The sequence below is a fragment of the Canis aureus genome, chromosome 19 (genome assembly GCF_053574225.1).
Source record: "Canis aureus isolate CA01 chromosome 19, VMU_Caureus_v.1.0, whole genome shotgun sequence".
NCBI classification, from domain to species: Eukaryota; Metazoa; Chordata; class Mammalia; order Carnivora; family Canidae; genus Canis; species Canis aureus.
In genome coordinates, this window is record NC_135629.1 from 52,770,452 (window position 1) to 52,788,914 (window position 18,463).

The 18,463-nt window shown below is 39.1% G+C and overlaps 3 protein-coding genes across 3 annotated transcripts; all 3 read left to right on the top strand.

Moving 5' to 3' along the window:
• Positions 1–5,001: 5,001 nt before the first annotated feature.
• Positions 5,002–5,940, top strand: LOC144289368 (olfactory receptor 7G3-like). Its single transcript, XM_077857506.1, has one exon. The coding sequence runs from the start codon at positions 5,002–5,004 to the stop codon at positions 5,938–5,940; it is 939 nt and encodes a 312-aa protein (XP_077713632.1).
• A 2,431-nt stretch (positions 5,941–8,371) lies between these two features.
• LOC144289369 (olfactory receptor 7G1-like) lies at positions 8,372–9,310 on the top strand. Its single transcript, XM_077857507.1, has one exon. It carries the CDS (start codon positions 8,372–8,374, stop codon positions 9,308–9,310), a length of 939 nt encoding a protein of 312 aa, XP_077713633.1.
• Positions 9,311–16,365: 7,055 nt separating this feature from the next.
• On the top strand, positions 16,366–17,304 carry LOC144289370 (olfactory receptor 7G1-like). Its single transcript, XM_077857508.1, has one exon. The coding sequence runs from the start codon at positions 16,366–16,368 to the stop codon at positions 17,302–17,304; it is 939 nt and encodes a 312-aa protein (XP_077713634.1).
• The last annotated feature ends 1,159 nt before the right edge of the window (positions 17,305–18,463 follow it).

The window sequence follows — 18,463 nt, forward strand, 5'->3', positions numbered from 1 at the left end:
AGGGGCTCTTTCCCTACCTGAACATGAATTAGCCCCTTCAGAAATTGGACAGATTATTCTACAATTCCCTGGTTTCCCTCATTTTTATTTTTTGGCTGCGAATGGGACTAGGATGGGTGAGTTTGGCTTCTCAGTTTTCCCATATCTGATTCCAGCTATTATCCTTAGAGAACTCAAGTCTTATCCCTACTTCTTATCTGTGAGGACCTTGAGAGAGGAGGTTGAAACATTAATCTACCTTTCCAGTCTTTCTTTGAAAACTTTTAAGGAAAATAAAGAATATTTTAAACCATCAAAGTAGCACAGCGAGCAGTAAAATAAATAGCCATGTAACTGCTTTTCCAAAATTAATGCTGACATTTTGGCCATATTAGCTTCAGACACTTTTTAAAAAATACTAAAGTATTATACATACACATTAAAGTTGAGTATCAGATTCCACATAGACCTTTCTTTGCCTTCAGACAGGGATAGCTATGTATCATCATGGACAAATCCTCTGTTATTATTCCTCTTCTCCCCTCCCAGAGGTTACCACTCTGGAATTGGTGGATATTTGCCATGGGTAGTTTAAAACTATGAGTTGTGAACATGTCTGACAAATACTTCTCTACTATAGAAAAAAATTGTAATTAACCCAAATGCCTATTGATGTGAGAATGTATGTTAAAATTAATAAACCAGTTCTTGTGCCAGTCTTTTTTTTTTTAAGATTTTGTTTATTCATGAGAGAGGTAGAAACATAGGCAGAGGGAGAAGCAGGCTCCATGCAGGGAGCCTGATGCAGCAGGCGGGACTCCATCCTGTGACTCCAGGATCACACACTGAGCCAAAGGTAGACGCTTAACCACTGAGCTACCCAGGTGTCCCATTGTGCCAGTCTTGATAAACATAGAAAGGACAGTGTAAAGCCAAGAAATTAATTTTTTACAGCTAGGACTAATGTAAATATTTAGATTTGCATAATTAAAACATAATGAACATTTAAAAACTTAAGGATATTATAGTATAAAATATTAAAATAACACAGAGTACCATGACTGTGCCATAACTTATGTATGTATTCCCATACTGATGTTTGTTAGATTATTTCCTTTCTCTTTCATTATAGTGAGGGCTCCCACTGAGGATTTGAATACAGCCCTCTTTCAGCCCTGAGATTATATTCTTGGGGTGTCCTCCCTCTGCCTTTTTTACTCTTTTTCCCTTCTAGACATTAGGACTTGTTGAGAGCTAAAACCAAAAGTGATAGGAAAAGTCATTGCAAGGCCCCATTGTGCTTGGTGCTTTCTGCAATACCTTTGTATATCTTTTATAGTAGTTCCCATTATAAAAATGTGAAAATCGAATCTGTTCAGTTTCAGGGAACTTCCTATATCGCAGATCCATGTTATAATTGGAAGGGGTGGGGAGTTCATGATTAAACCAAGGAGTATCTGTGTTTTAAGTCTTCTCCGTAGGTGGTTTTTATGATCCTTTGTCTATCTCAGGAAAAAAGTCTGCTCTGTTCAGGGCCTCAATTTGTGAAGCAAAGGACTCATTAGGTGTGCTCACTGTATGCATCTTGTGATTCTATCATATTTGAGGTATCATTACAGAAATTCCTTTAATTCATGAGAATGGTAGGCAGATGCTTAGACACTGCCAGCTCATATTAATCCCTTATTGCATCTTTTGGGGGCATCATGATCAATTTCTTAGGAATCTGAGTAAGCCAGATGGGATAGGAGAGGTCTAGAGTCAGTCCTGAGTTGGTCCACATGGGACTTCTCCCCTGAACCAGGGGCTGAGGTGGCCAAACCAGGAGTAACAGGAAGGAGAGTCTGATCTATGGCTTACTCTTAACATTTTCTTTATTTTAAATACAATTTTAAAATTTTTATTTAAATTAAATTTACCAACACCCAGTGCTCACCTCATCATGTGCCCTCGTTAATGCCCATTTTTCTTTGAGATAGAACATTGTAATAGTTTTAGGTGTACAATGTAATGGCTTGATATTTGTAAATGTTGCAAAATGATTACCAGAATAATTTTCTTTTTTTAAAAAAATATTTATTTATTCATGATAGTCACAGAGAGAGAGAGAGAGAGAGAGAGAGAGAGAGGCAGAGACACAGGCAGAGGGAGAAGCAGGCTCCATGCAGGGAGCCTGACGTGGGATTCGATCCCAGGTCTCCAGGATCGCGCCCTGGGCCAAAGGCAGGCTCCAAACCGCTGCGCCACCCAGGGATCCCCCAGAATAATTTTCTATAACATCCGTCATATGGTCACATATTTGCTTCTTGTGATGAGAACTTTTAAGATAAAATTCTATGTTATCTATGATAATTGATAGACATGGCTTAAGACAAAAGAGGAGGAATCTATGCTACTGGATAAAGAGAGGTTAAATTTCACTTCCAGGAACTGTAGGAAAAGAATGATGGGAGAGACAAGACATTATGGGGTATGTATTAAGTTTATGAAAGGGTATATCTATCCAGACTATTAATCTAAGCACAGAACTTGACTCTAATGACTTCCATTAACATTTGAATATTTTTGGAATTAACTATCCCTCCTCCTTGTTTCCTTGCATTCTTTTATTTTTTCTTTTTTTCCCCTCCATTATGTGGTCAAAGAGCATTAAGCAGAAAAGATGTGTGTTTATTTTGGAAAATACCAGTGAGAAAGAGGTAAGGAACCTCTAAAATTGAATGTCATTTATATCTTCCAAATGTAGAGATAATTAGATAAAACCCACTGATGTGTTACTATTTACATGTGCCATGTCAAACATTTTGCATTTATTACTATAAGTCCCCATGCTACCCAAAAGTATAATCATCCCGGTATATTTGCTTCTATTTCCTTCTTTCTACCTACCAGTCTATCTGGGGGCTCAAGTGTTTGGTGGCCTCGATATCAGGTTTAGCTGAGAGATACTTCCTCTCTAAGATTATGAGGATAACACACTTAAAAATTTTATTCATTTCAGAATATATATATCATTCTCTCCCACTATTCTGTTAAAGAAAAAAAGTGCTTCATTCTAGCTTTAGAGAGGGACATTTAACCTTCAACTACTGGAGAGAGATTATAGCAACATATTTTCCCAGCCTATTTATCTTTCTCTTTCCGTAAGTGAAAAGAATCCATAAATCAAAGAATCAAAAAAATCATTATAAATCCACCACAATCATGACTAGCAAGGCCACATGTTCCAAATAATATAACAACAAGTGACTGTGGGGTCCCCATCAGCTTGGGTCCCTGAGCAGCTCTGGAGCAGAACCCCTGTGCCCAGTGTCTTAATTATATGAACATATGCAATATGCTTATATGCACACATGTGTAACTCCTGACAGATTCATACAAGCCTCTCTTTGAGCCGGCAGCATTTTCTAAACTTCAGGTCCTACAGATGTGCTCTGTTTTGATGTTGGCCAATGCATTCTGTGTGGGAGGTCACAGGTATGGGAGTCTGAAGACCAAGGCATTGATGAGTATAGAGCAACTTTTATGCCAAAGTTTTGTGTTTTTTAAAGATTTTATTATTTATTCATTTGAGACAGACACAAAGAAAGAATGAGCAGGAGGAGAGGCAGAGAAATAAAGAGAAGCAGACTCCCCACTGAGGGATGCCTGAGTGGCTCAACGGTTGAATGTCTGCCTTTGGCTCAGGGCTGGTCCTGGGGTCCTGGGATCGAGTCCAACATTGGGCTTCCTGCATGGAGCCTGCTTCTCCCTCTGCCTATGTCTCTGCCTCTCTCTCATGTGTCTCTCATGAATAAATAATAAAATCTTGTTAAAAAAAAAAAAACTCCCGCTGAGCAAGGAGCCCAATGTGGGGCAGGATCCCACGACCCGGAGATCATGACCTGAGCCAGAAGTAGACACTTAACCCTCTAAGCCACTCACCCAGGCACCCCAACTTTCATGCCAGAGTGAAAAGAGAACTGACACTGTGGTTTGTTTCAGAAGGGCTGAGTAGTTTTGATTGGCCAAAGATGGCAAATTATGTGAAGATGAACATTGTGTATCATGCTGAAAATCATTTCATTATTTTAACAAATGATGAATACAGGAATCAAGATGTATCCTGCCTTCTAAGAATAACCCTAAGGTGTCCTCTTATATAATTAGGAAAAGTTCCTCTTTATGAAAGTATTTTAGCTGATACATGAAAGAACTAGAACGTCAAGATTTTGTAACTCAATGAATTTTTTAAAAAATATTTTATTTATTTATGAGAGACACTGAAAGAGAGAGGCAGAGACACAGGCAGAGGGAGAAGCAGGCTTCATGCAGGGAGCCCCATGTGGGACTCGATCCCGGTACTCCAGGATCCCGCCTTGAGCCTGTGCTTAACTGCTGAGGCACTCAGGCATCCCTAACTCCCAATGAATGAATGGATCAAGACGATAGTTATTACAAGAAACAAGACAATATGTTTCCTCATGAGAATATTTTAAAGTAAATGCCCCTCCACCACCAAAAGAACCTGAATTTAATCAGGCTTCTAGACTAGAGGTAGGTAGATGTTTTCAGTAAGGAGCCAGATGGTAAATAGTTTATATTTTGTGGGCCATATGGCCTTTCACAACTACTCAGCTCAAACTGAGATGTAGCGTAGCGTGCAATCTGCCAATGATGATATACAAATGAATGGCTACATTCTAATAAACCTTATTTACTGGATCTTGCCCATAGGCTGTATTTTCTCAAACTGTATTCTATAATACAGCTTTAATAATTTCATTCTAGAATTTTCTTGCAGGCATCTTAACAGGATAATGTTTCATTCCTCTTTTCTTAAGTACCCTACTTGACAAAGAATTGATAGGAAATAAAAACTTAGGACAGGATAGTGCAGAGGGAAGTGTTGACGGGAACAGAGCAAGAAAAGGAGAGGTCAAGTGGGGAGAGAGGGAAGCAGAAAAGACAGGCATGTTTAAGAAAGTTTCTCTTGTTTTGTTTTCTTGTCACCTCTATCTTTTCTATCAGACCCTCAGCAACATGACATCAGGAAACCTCTCAGATCCTACAGAATTCCTCCTCCTGGGACTGTCAGAGGATCCAGAACTGCAGCCCCTTCTATTTTTCCTGTTCCTGTCTATGTACCTGGTGTCAGTGCTTGGGAACCTGCTCATCATCCTGGCCATTCTGTATGACTTCCACCTCCACACTCCCATGTACTTCTTCCTCTCCAATTTGTCTTTTGTTGACATCTGTTTCACCACCACAACAATCCCAAAGATGCTTGTAAACATCCGGACACACAGCAAATCCATCACTTACACAGGCTGCCTCACACAAATCTGCTTTGTCCTGACTTTTGCTGGATTAGAAAATGGAATACTGGTAATGATGGCCTTTGATCGATTTGTGGCCATCTGTCACCCATTGAGGTACAATGTCATCATGAATCCCAAACTCTGTAGGCTGCTGGTTCTACTGTCCTTCCTTATTAGTGTTTTGGATGCCCTTCTCCACACTTTGATGGCGTTGCGGCTGTCCTTCTGCACAGACCTGGAAATTCCCCACTTTTTCTGTGAATTAGCTCATATTCTCAAGCTTGCCTGTTCCGATATCCTCATCAATAATATTCTTGTGTATTTAGTGACCAGCTTGTTGGGTGTTATTCCTCTCTCTGGGATAATTATCTCTTACACTCAAATTGTTTCCTCTGTCCTGAAAATCCCATCAGCTGGTGGAAAGTATAAGGTATTTTCCATCTGTGGGTCACACTTAATAGTTGTTTCTTTGTTCTATGGGACAGGTTTTGGGGTGTACCTTAGTTCCGCAGCTACACACTCCTCCAGGAAGAGCGCAATAGTATCAGTGATGTACACTGTGGTCACCCCCATGATGAATCCCTTTATCTATAGTCTGAGAAACAAGGATATGATGGGGGCTTTGAGGAAACTGATTTCTAGAATATCATATTTCCATTAATGTGTCAGTTGCTTTGGGCTTACACTTCTGGGGTTTGATGGAGAAATAATGTGTGATCCAGACAGCCTGACCAACTTTGAATATATGAAACTAGAGATGAAATAATTTTTTTAAGGGTAAGAATTTTGAAATCAGACCAGCTGGGTTTGAATCCTACCTCCACTAAAACATGGCTTTGTGGCCTTTGACAATTTATCTCAACTCTCTAAACTCAGTTTCCTCATCTACAAAATTGGCATAATTATATTAGCTTATATTTTGGGGGATCCCTGGGTGGCGCAGCGGTTTGGCGCCTGCCTTTGGCCCAGGGCGCGATCCTGGAGACCCGGGATCGAATCCCACGTCGGGCTCCCAGTGCATGGGGCCTGCTTCTCCCTCTGCCTGTGTCTCTGCCTCTCTCTCTCTCTCTCTCTGTGACTATCATAAATAAATAAATAAATAAATAATTTTAAAAATTTTTAAAAAAAAATATTAGCTTATATTTTGGGAAGATTTGAGATACTTCACCTCAATTAGTGAGGATGCATGCCTCCAGTGGTATTGCGGTAGAATTCTCAGCTCCAGTGGGGTCAAATGATAAAATCAATGATCTTTCCTAACAAAAAAAAAAAAAACTTCAGGGATTGGGTAGGTCCAGGCACAGAACCACAGAGCTGCATTTCACTCTGCCATGTGTTACTATTTGCCTCTTATGGCTGTTCTGGTGGTCACTGATGCCTGCAGCAGTGCAGAGGCTTTTCAGACCCAGAAACAAAGACTGATGGCCTCTCCTTGGGTTTCTTTGCAACACAAACATAATCTTTCCAAGGAGACATCCAGAAGAAGTTGTTTTTATCATCATCCCGAGTTGAGAAATGTCATGTATTAGTTGCTTATTGTCATTGTAACATGTTACAAATTTAGAGCTTTAAACAGCATGAGTGTATTCTGCTGTAGTCTGAAGGTCAGAAGTCTGAAATCATCTATATTGCAAAGTGTTAGGTTCCTTCTGATAGCTGGTTGGAGAAAATGTTATCATTTAACAGGTACAGAGTTTCTGTTTGGGATGATAAAAACGTTCAGGAAATGGATAGTGGTGATGGTCATGCAACATTGTGAATTTTTTTTTTTTATAAAGGTTTTACTCATGAGAGACACACAGAGAGAGGTAGAGACATAGGCAGAGGGAGACGTGGGCTCCATGCGGGGAGCCTGATGCCAGACTCAATCCCCAGACTGCTCCAGGATCAGAATGATGATATAATTGTTTGGCTAATGAAGAGCTTTGGATATTGATCCCCCAGAGGTACAGAGACTACAAACCTCGCTCAACAGTCCTGCCCCAGGAAAGAAACAGCATACCTGTGCCTTGCCCTGATGGTGATCTCTCTCTCCCAGGAGCTTGATGCTTCACTCCATCCCTCTCCTCTTCCTACCAATACAGTACCAGTCTCCATCATCCAACATCTAGCAGAGATGTTCCGTACCATTCCACAGTGATGTCACCTAGGTAACCTGATGTCCTCTAGTTAGTGTTTGGAAATAAGGGCATATATGTTACTACAAGTTTATCCAGCCGAAACTATGAAGAGTACATGCATAAGATGATTAGAATCAAGACATCTATTTGCCTCTTGTCTGTCTTCTATTTTCTTGACATGTTCCCTGTATCTTTCCTCCAATCCCTAAAGAGTTATCATTCTGCCGGTTTCCTACTCTTTCTATAAGGAAAAAGACTAATTTCATTCTCAGCAGGAACATGCTTATTTGCAAATTGGTGATTGTTATAACATTTGCTTAATCCTTCTACTGGTTTCGGAAAGATGACTTGGGCAGTTTCCCTTTATCTCCCAATTCTGGGTTTTATGATATACTGTTGTGTTATCTCTGTTGCCAGGCTGTGAGGTCTCTGTGTAAGGGGGTTGAGATGTAGATAGACTTATCAGTCTCACTACCTGTTTCTTCTAATGAAGTCACCAAATTAAAAAATAGCCTAATTTAAAAAATGATGATTCTTCAACCCTTTCCAGGATTAATAAATGCTGACTCATAGCTTTATTAACTTTATTTTTCCTTTTCTTTTTTTAAATAATTGTAGAAGCTTTTTTTAAAAAAAATTTTTATTTATTCATGAGAGACACACACAGAGAGGCAGAGACAGAGACAGAGGGAGAAGCAGACTTTCTGTGGGAGCCTGATGCGGGACTCAATCCCAGGACCCCGGGATCACGATCTGAGCCAAAGGCAGATGCTCAACCACTAAGCCACCAAGGCACTCCAAATATTTTTTGAAAAAAATAACAATATAATAGGTGAAGAGAAAGCATCTCTCCATTTGACTTCTTCTTTTCCCAACATGGTGCTTGTGCTTGGTGATATTCTTGCTACTTGCCCAGGAGCCAACATTTCATTGTCTTGTTACCATATAATTTCCATCAGATTCATCAACAACATGGAACCTAGAAATGAAACAGTCATTATAGAATTTCTTCTCATGGAAGTGACAGAGAATCCAGAACTGCAGTCCCTCATCTTCATCCTGTTCCTATTCATGTACCTGGTCACTGTCCTGGGAAACCTGCTCATCATCCTGGCTGTCATCTCTGACTCCCATCTTCATATCCCCATGTACTTCTTTCTTTTTATTCTGTCATTTACTGACATCTGTTTAAGTACAACCACAATCCCAAAGATACTGGTGAATATCCATACACAGAACCAGAGCATCACTTATGCAGGCTGCCTCACACAGATCTGCTTTGTCATGGTTTTTGCAAGTTTGGATAGTTGTATTCTTTCAGTAATGGCCTATGATCGCTATGTGGCCATCTGTCATCCACTGAGGTACACAGTCATCATGAACTCCCACCTCTGTGGCCTCTTGATTCTTCTCTCCCTGTTTATTAGCATTGTGGATGCCTTGATACACAATCTGATGGTGTTGCATCTGTCCTTCTGCACAGAACTCGAAATCCCTCTCTTCTTCTGTGAAGTTATTCAGGTTATCAAGATCGCATGTTCTGACACCCTCATCAATAACATCCTGATATATTTTGCAACCAGCATATTTGGTGGTATTCCTCTGTGTGGAATCATTTTCTCTTACACTCAGGTAGTGTCTTCAGTTTTGAGAATGCCATCAGCAGGTACGAAGTATAAAGCTTTTTCTACCTGTGGGTCTCACCTGTCAGTTGTGTCTTTGTTCTATGGGACCGGTTTGGGGGTGTACATTAGTTCTGCTCTCACTAGTTCTTCCAGAAACACTGCAGTGGTTTCAATGATGTACACTGTTGTCCCTCAAATGATGAACCCCTTCATCTACAGCCTGAGGAACAGGGACATGAAGGGAGCCTTGAGGAAACTCATAAGTAGAATGCCTTCTCTTCTGTGACTCTGTCATCTGCATGGACTGGGGTTTCTGAATGAGTCAAAGTGAGAGAAATATTGAGTGAGCCAGAATATCTGGTTCTTGCATCACCAAGTTCTTGTAGAATGACTAGAGAACATAATGGGTAAATTCATTTTAACTTTGGGTTGAAACGATTTGTTCTTTGAATACCTCTGTGATGTTTCAAAAATGAATTACATTATCAAATCAGTTTCTTTGATCAGGTCCATAGAGCTGAACCTGAGGCAGGGCACACAGTGAGTTTTGTTTGGATATTCAAGGAAGAAGAAAAGTTAAGAAGTTGAATAAATCATGGAGTGGATCCAAATAAGTCTGTGGTCATAGAGTCATAATTCTACCAATTGCATAGATTGCACCATTTGAATTGCACCTCGAAAATTAGCCTACTATGAAACATAGGAGGAATTGATCTTTTATACCTAATTTTGTAATTTCCCAGAGTGGTCACTGGCAAACTGTATCTGTGCAAAGGCACTATCAACATCTACCACACTCAGTTTCATCATCTATAAAATTGTATAATATTATTATCTCAGTAGTTTGAGATAATGGTGATACAGTTAATCTTAATTAGTGGAAAAAAATCTCTGTTTCTGCCAAAAGAAGGTAACTCTGATTCTAAGAGACACAAACAATAAAGAATGTTATATTCTTTTTTAAAAAGTTTTTATTTTAATTCAAGTTAGGTGACATATAGTGTTATTTTAGCTTTAGGTATACAATACAGTGATTCAACACTTCCACAGAACACCCAGTTCTCCTAACAAGTGCACCTCTTAATCCCTATCATCTATCTCACCATACCCCCTTCCACCTCCCCCTTGTAACCATCAGTTTATTCTCTATAGTTAAGAGTCTGTTTCTTGGTTTGCCTCTCTCTCTCCTCCTTTGCTCATTTGTTTTGTCTCTTAAATTCTACATATAAGTTAAATCATGGCATTTGTCTTTCTCCATCTGACATCTTTCACTTAGCATGATACCTTTTAGCTCCAGCCATGTTGTTACAAATGTCAAAATTTCATTTCTCTTTATGAATGAATAATATTCCATTTTATCTCTCTATATTTTATATAGATGTGTGATGAATATTGTATGTATACAATAGAATATTATGTATATATACATATATGACATCATCTGTATCCATTCATCTATCAGTGGACATTTGAGTAGCTTTCATAGTTTGGCTATTGTAAGTAATGCTGCAATAAACATCGGGTGCATTTATACCTTTCAATTAGTGTTTTTATATATTTTGGGTAAATGCCAGTAGTGCAATTACTGGATCATAAAGTAGTTCTATTTTAACTTTTTGAGGACCCTCCATACTGTTTTCCACAGCAGCTGTATCAGTTTGCATTGCCACCAATAGTGCATGAGGGGTTCTTTTTCTCCACATCCTTGCCAACACCTATTATTTCTTGTGTCGTTGATTTAGCCAAGGAATGTTATATTCTTGGCAACTACTTCAGAGGTAGGGAATGTAGAGGTAAATTTATGTATTTTTCCATGTAATGGTTTTATCTTGGACTAGTTCCCCTCATGGACACAGATGACTGCAACAGATTCAGGCCTTATCCAGAAACCATGCTGGGAGACAGAAATCTGACTCTTTAACTCTGGCTCTGTTGTTACTTGGCATTGCATTGAGTCATGTGGAATAATCCCCTTTAATTTATTCCCTGAGAATAGGATCCTATGCCATCTACTTAATCTAATTCTTGCTAATGGGAAATTCTTACTGTGGGAAAATGATTCCTGATCACATGGAATGTAACTCCTACTGAGAAATCCACCCTCATAAGCATTACAAACACTTAGGACAATGTTCGACAACTAGCAAGTACTCCACAAGATTTAATTGCTGTCATTGTGTTCCATATCTTATAGGTATTTTGGTATTTTAAAAGAATTTTTATTTATTCATTTGAGTGAGAGAGAGCACAAGTAGGAGAGAGGCAGAGGGAGAGGGAGAAGCAGACTCCCCACTGAGGTGGGAACCCAATGTAGGGCTTGATCACAGGACCCTGAAATCATGACCTGAGCCAAAGGCAGATGCTTAACTGACTGAGCCACCCAGGTGCCCCTCTTATAGGTCTTTTTTAAAAAAGATTTATTTGAGAGAGAGAGAGTGTGAGAGACCATGTGAGTGAATGCTTGAGAACAGATCGAGGGACAGAGAGAGATTGTCAAACAGATTTCCTGCTGAGCAGAGAACATGATGTGGGGCTTGTTCTCATGACCCTGAGGTAACCTCCTAAGTAGAAACCAAAAATTGAGTGTTAACTGACTGAGCCACCCAGGCACCCTTTTTATATGTCTTTTATAGCCTATATGTTTTCTTTTTAAGATTTTACTTAATGAGAGAAAGAGAGATAGAGATAGAGATAGAGAGAGAGAGAGAGAGAGAGAAAGAGAGGTCACAAGCAGGGGTGAAGGGCAGAGGGAGAAGCAGACTCCCTGCTGAGCAGGGAGCTGCCTGCAGGACTGGATCCCAGGACTCTGGGATCATGACCGGAGCTGAAGGCAGATTCAAGTGACTAAGCCACCCAAGTGCCCTAACAAATATTTTGTTATTTGTTTATTTGAGAGAGAGCATGTGTACATGAGAGGGGGGAGGGGCAAAGGGAAAGAGAGAAAGAAGCAGCCTTTTCGCTGAGCAGGAATCTCCACCTGGGGCTTGATCCCAGGACTCTAGTAGGATCATGACCTGAGCAGAAGACAGACGCTTAACTGACTGAACCCAGACACCACTCCCCCCAAAAATATTTCAAATATGTCTTTATTAGTATAGATATTCTATGGAGAAATTTTTTTTTTTTAACAAGGAGATATTGAGTGTAAGAGTGGAGAAAAGGGAAATTGTCAAGATTAGGCACAGTACTTTCCCCATAAACACAGAAAAGAAGGTCCATGGGTTAGAATCACCTCTGTGGGGAAAGGATTAAATAGTGGAGTTCTCAGGAGAATCAAAGGAATTGCTGGAGAAGTTCTATTGTTATGGGAGGTTGGATGAAGGTTTTATTTTCAGCACCACATCTGAGAAACAGCTCCTGCCTGGCTCTCAGCCTCTCTATGGAGAAGGTTCCTTCGTTGAAGCCCACAGCACAGCTAAGGAGGTAAATCACCTGAGACCTTTGTTCATGCTGAGGTTGCCTGACTCCAGCAAGAACCACCGACTCTGAACCTCTGGGGAGACATTTGAGGAATGTGCATGCATTTTTATACTTAGAACTATATTTGAGATTTTTTTTAGAAACATAACCCATTTTTATTAAAAAATGTGAAGAATTAAAAAATCTTTATATTGGATGAGCATTTTTAATAAACGCTGTAAAATTCTATTGACCTCTGAAGTCTGAGATGCATTACTTCAATATTAAAAGCATATGGGATAAAAATTTAAAAAAAATAAAAGCATATGGGAGAATGTGTTTAGAGTTAGGAAAATGGCAGATTTTTCTTCAGTTTTGCTTTTTAATGTTGTATATACTAAAAAATCACACAATAAGAACATTTATACATATCTAGGGGTTAAAAAGAACAATGCCATCACCCTAGGAACTGCCTATGTGATCTGCTACTCACATCACCCTCTCCCCATTCCAGGTGCAGACACTTCTGACTTGTGTGCTTATTTTCTTTGAAGTTCTTTTGGGTTGAATTCCATGAAATTTCCAATATTTTATCATATTTGCCTTATAAAACTAGCAATAGAATTAAATGCCATTGTCTTATCACCTAAATATATATTCCTGTTCAATTTATAAATTTGCCTCTTCCAAACTTGTATAAGTTTAATATATTAGTTTTCATCTTAATGGTTTTTCTCATCATTGTACTTTAATATTTAATCATGTTATTGGGCACATAAGTAAATAATTTATTTATAATTCTCTGTTTTTACATGATATATGGCAACTTTTCAAAGTATGTATCCTGTCCAATATTGATGGAATTTTGTTTGTAACTAGTTTTCTGTTATTGTGAATAAACCTGTTGGAATATTCTCATATATGTCCCTTTTTCTCCACGTCCTTGCCAACACCTGTTGTTTCTTGTATTTTTTAATTTAGTAATTCTAACATGTGTGAAGTGACATAGCATTGTGGCTTTGATTTGCATTTTCCTGATGATTAATGATGTTGAGCATCTTCTCATGTGTCTGTTGGCCATCTATATGTCTTCCTTGTAGAAATGTCTATTCTTCTGCCCATTTTAAAATTGGATTAGTTGATGTTTCTGTTGTTGAGTTGTGTTCTTTGCATGTTTTGGGTACTAACCCCTTATCAGATATGTCTTCTCCCATTCAGTGGGTTATCTTTTTGTTTTGTTGGTTTTTTCCTTCGCTGTGCAGAAGCTTTTCATTTTGGTGTAGTCCCAATAGCTTAATTTCGCTTTTGTTTCCATTGCCTTGGGACACATGTTTAGAAAAAATGTTGCTATGGCTGAAGTCAGAGAAATTACTGCCTATGCTTTCTTCTAGGATTTTTATGGTTTCAGGCATCAACTTCCCTTTCTTTTAAGTATATATATTATTTCTACTGAGTTGTTTATGTTTTTCTTATTAATTCACATGAGTTCTGTAGATAATTTTAACCCACAGTCCCCTAGAGTGGACAAATATATACATTGAAAATATTGTGAAAAAATTAGAAAAATAGTTACAGACATAAAAAAGTGACAGATTTCTCTGCATTGACTAGAGACAAAAATGTCTAAAAATAAATTAGAATTATTGTATGAATATACACAATGAAGATTAAGCTTCAGGAAACATTAACGACTCTTAGAAGAAAAACCTTTGAGAGTTCCCCATTTCTACAATTCAGCTATATTTTAAAATTTGTTATTTATATCAATATATACAAAGTATATTTTCACAACTAAAATTAGTATCAGGCTTACTGATGTCATTCACTGGGTAATGACATCCTTCATTAATACCTAAAAATAAGACTGAAATTCCATTAAAGAAGGATAGTGTGCTAATATTTGCAAAACATTTGAAATGGAGATGAACAGACCCAGGTGGACATGATGTACACTTGGTCTCCTGGGATCAAGAAAATACCATCTTGAATTTCACTGTTCTAGAGTCTTGGTCTTTAAGGATTTACACTGCCCTGGGATGTCTGTGACAATAAAATTGCTTGGTTAATGAGGAGCTTTGGAAATTGAACCTCTAGGGATATAGAGACTATAATCTGCCTATGACCACCTCATCTAACCTTAAAAGTAGTACAGCTCAGCCTCCTCCCATAGATGATCTTTCTTGCTCAAGAACCTGAATCTCACTTAATCCTTCTGCCTTTCCTGAGAGCATGTCTTCCATAAGGTACATCGGAAATGTCAATCATCAGTCCACTATGATGCCAAGCAGGTAACGTAACACTCCCTACTCAGTGTTCGGCAATGGGGGCAAATGTTTTAATATAGGTTCATCTGGGGAAGCTGTGAAGAGAGTACCTACACCAAATGATTAAAAGCAAATTAACCCTGGTCTTCCCACATGCCTTGTCTTTTTCACATGTTTCCTTGTGCTTTTTACTGTCACTCCATTTACTAATATCTTTTCATTCACTTGTATGGCCAGGAACCATTTTTTCCCCAAGTAGAAATTTGCCCTTTTTTTTTTTTTTTTAAGGATTTTGTTTATTTATCTGAGAGACAGAGAAAGAGATAGAGAGCGAGCACAGGAGTGGGGTGAGAGGCAGAGGGAGAAGAGGACTCCCTGCTGAGCAGGAAGCTTGACTTGATCCTGGGACTCCAGGATCATAACCTGAGCCAAAGGTAGGCATTTAACTGACAACCCAGGTGCCCGTTTGTTTTTTTTTTTAATTTATTTTAGATTTTTATTTATTTTTTTGGGGGGGGGGAATTTGCCTTTTAAAAAATATGGTGACTGTTACAAAATTTTCTGACATTTACTTACAATCATGTGGTAAGAGGGCAGGAAATTTAGATAAGTTTATCTTATTCTTGGTTCTTGACATCTATGCATTATCTCAGTTGTCTGCCTCTGAGGTCTCTGGAGATTCAGATAGATTGTTTGTTTGTTTGTTTTACAGAGAAAGAGCAAGAGTGTGTGAGTGCAGTGGGAAGGGAGAAGGAGAGAGAATCTCGAGCAGACTCCCCGCCGAGTGTGGAGCCCAAAGCAGGGTATGATCTCAGGACCCTGGCTCAATCCTAGTACTCTGAGATCATGACCTTAGCCAAAACCAAAAATTGGATGCTTAACTGACTGCACCACCCAGGTGCCCTCCAGACAGAATCTTCAGCTGCCTTTCTAGTCTGTTTCTTTTTTTTTAGATTTTATTTATTTATTCATGAGAGATGGAGAGAGAGAGACAGACAGACAGAGAGAGAGAGAGAGGCAGAGACATAGGCAGAGGGAAAATCAGGCTCCCTGCTGGGAGTCTGATGCGGGTCTCAATTCCAGGACCCCAGGATCACAACATGAGCCAAAGGCAGACACTCAACCACTGAGCCACCTAAGTGCCCCAGTCTTTTTATTTTTATAAAATTATCAAACGTCAAATGTTTTATTTTTTTAAAAAAGATTTTATTTATTCATTTTAAAGAGAGAGCATGAAACGGGGGGCCAGAGGGAGAGGGAGAGAGAAAAGAAGACTCCCCACTGAGTGGGGAGCCCAACATGGGGCTCAATCCTAGTACTCTGAGATCATGACCTAAGCTAAAGTCAGATGCTTAACTGACTGAGCCACCCAGGTGTCCCTATAATTACCAAATGTTATGAGGAAACAGCATCATAAACAGTATAATTTTTAAAAATGACTACCCATTAACCCTTTCCAGACTTAACAATTGTTGATGCTCTGCTATATCAGCTTCAGGTTTTTATTATTTTTTTAAAAAATGAATAATATACATACAGAAGGCAGCCATCTCTTACTCCTCTCTATTAGTCTTCATCCCATCCCAAGATGGTTTTTGCCAGCAGTGATGCTCTTCCTGCTGGTCTAGGAAACACACATTTGATTGACTCCATCTTTTCCATCAGATTCATCAACAATATGGAACCCAGAAATGATACACATGTTTCAGATTTCCTTCTCATGAGAGTGACAGAGAATCCAGAACTGCAGTTCCCCCTATTCATTCTGTTTGTGTCCATGTACCTGGTCACCATCCTGGGAAACCTGCTCATCATCCTGGCTGTCATCTATGACTCCCATCTCCACACCCCCATGTACTTCTTTCTCTCCAATCTGTCTATTAATGACATCTGTTTAAGCACAACCACCATCCCAAAGATGCTGGTGAACATCCAAACACAGAATCAAAGCATCGCTTACACAGGCTGCCTCGCACAGATCTGCTTTGTCCTGATTTTTGCAAGTTTAGAAAGTAGTCTTCTTGCAGTAATGGCTTATGACCGCTATGTGGCCATCTGTCATCCACTGAGGTACACAGTCATCATGAACTCCCACCTCTGTGGCCTCTTGATTCTACTGCCTCTGTTTATTATCATTGTGGATGCCCTGATGCACAGTCTGATGGTGTTGCATCTGTCCTTCTGCACAGAACTTGAAATCCCTCTCTTCTTCTGTGAAGTTGTTCAGGTTATCAAGATTGCATGTTCTGACACCCTCATCAATAACATCCTGATATATTTTGCAACCAGCGTATTTGGTGGTATTCCTCTGTGTGGAATCATTTTCTCCTACACTAAGATAGTGTCTTCTGTTTTGAGAATGCCATCAGCAGGTACGAAGTATAAAGCTTTTTCTACCTGTGGGTCTCACCTGTCAGTTGTGTCTTTGTTCTATGGGACCGGTTTGGGGGTGTACATTAGTTCTGCTCTCACTAGTTCTTCCAGAAACACTGCAGTGGTTTCAATGATGTACACTGTTGTCCCTCAAATGATGAACCCCTTCATCTACAGCCTGAGGAACAGGGACATGAAGGGAGCCTTGAGGAAACTCATAAGTAGAATGCCTTCTCTTCTGTGACTCTGTCATCTGCATGGACTGGGGTTTCTAGAATGAGTCAAAGTGAGAGAAATATTGAGTGAGCCAGAATATCTGGTTCTTGCATCACCAAGCTCTCGTAGAATGACTAGAGAACATAATGGGTAAGTTCATTTTAACTTTGGGTTGAAACTTGATTCTTCTTTGAATAGCTCTGTGACATTTCAAAATTGAGTTCCAATTCCTAAGCTCGGTATTTTTGATGAAGTCCTCACAAGCCATCCCAAGACAAGGGTTACACTGATCCTGAAATATGAGAAGAGAAGTAGGAGAAGTTGGATAAGTCAGAGAGAGGATCTAATAAGTCTGTGGTTATAGCAGAGACTTGATTTTGCCTTATTTTATGGTTAGTGCCATGTGAATCGCACTCCAGGGGAGAGCCAAATGTGAAACATAGGGGGAGCTTTTCTTTCATACTCCAGTAATTCTTGGGATCAGTCATGGGTAAACTGTGTCAGTTTTCTCTTTTTAACTGGTTTTTTATGGTTTCACATCTCACATTTAGATCTTTAATCCATTTTGAGTTTATTTTTGTGTATGTTAGAAGTCCTAGCTGCAGCAATCAGAAAACAAAAAGAAATAAAAGGCATCCAAATCTGCAAAGAAAAAAGTAAAACTTTCACTACTTACAGATGACACAATACTCTATATAGAAAACCCAAAAGGCTCCATCAAAAAACTGCTAGAACTGATAAATTCAGTAAAGTAGCAAGATACAAAATCAATGTACAGAAATAAGTCACATCTCTATACACCAATAATGAAGCAGCAGTCGTTTTAGAATGACTAGAGAACATATGGGTAAGTTCATTTTAACTTTGGGTTGAAACTTGATTCTTCTTTGAATAGCTCTGTGACATTTCAAATAGCTCTTGATTCTTCTTTGAATAGCTCTGTGACACTTCAATATTGAGTTCCAATTCCTAAGCTCGGTATTTTTGATGAAGGGCAACACCAGCATTAACAGTATAGATCCTCAATTTTATCATCTATAAAACTGCCATAATGGGATTATCTCAGTGGTTTGAGATGAGCGTTAGACCTTTGATCCTTATTAGTGAGGAAACCATCGTATCTTCTAAGAGAATGTAATCCTGATTGTATAATGTGAAAACAATATATTTGTATTTTCCTGATCGGT

What these genes read in the sequence shown, in the direction of transcription:
- LOC144289368 (XM_077857506.1), top strand. Translation starts at nt 5,002, where the DNA reads ATGACATCAGGAAACCTCTCAGATCCTACAGAATTCCTCCTCCTGGGA.
- LOC144289369 (XM_077857507.1), top strand. Translation starts at nt 8,372, where the DNA reads ATGGAACCTAGAAATGAAACAGTCATTATAGAATTTCTTCTCATGGAA.
- LOC144289370 (XM_077857508.1), top strand. Translation starts at nt 16,366, where the DNA reads ATGGAACCCAGAAATGATACACATGTTTCAGATTTCCTTCTCATGAGA.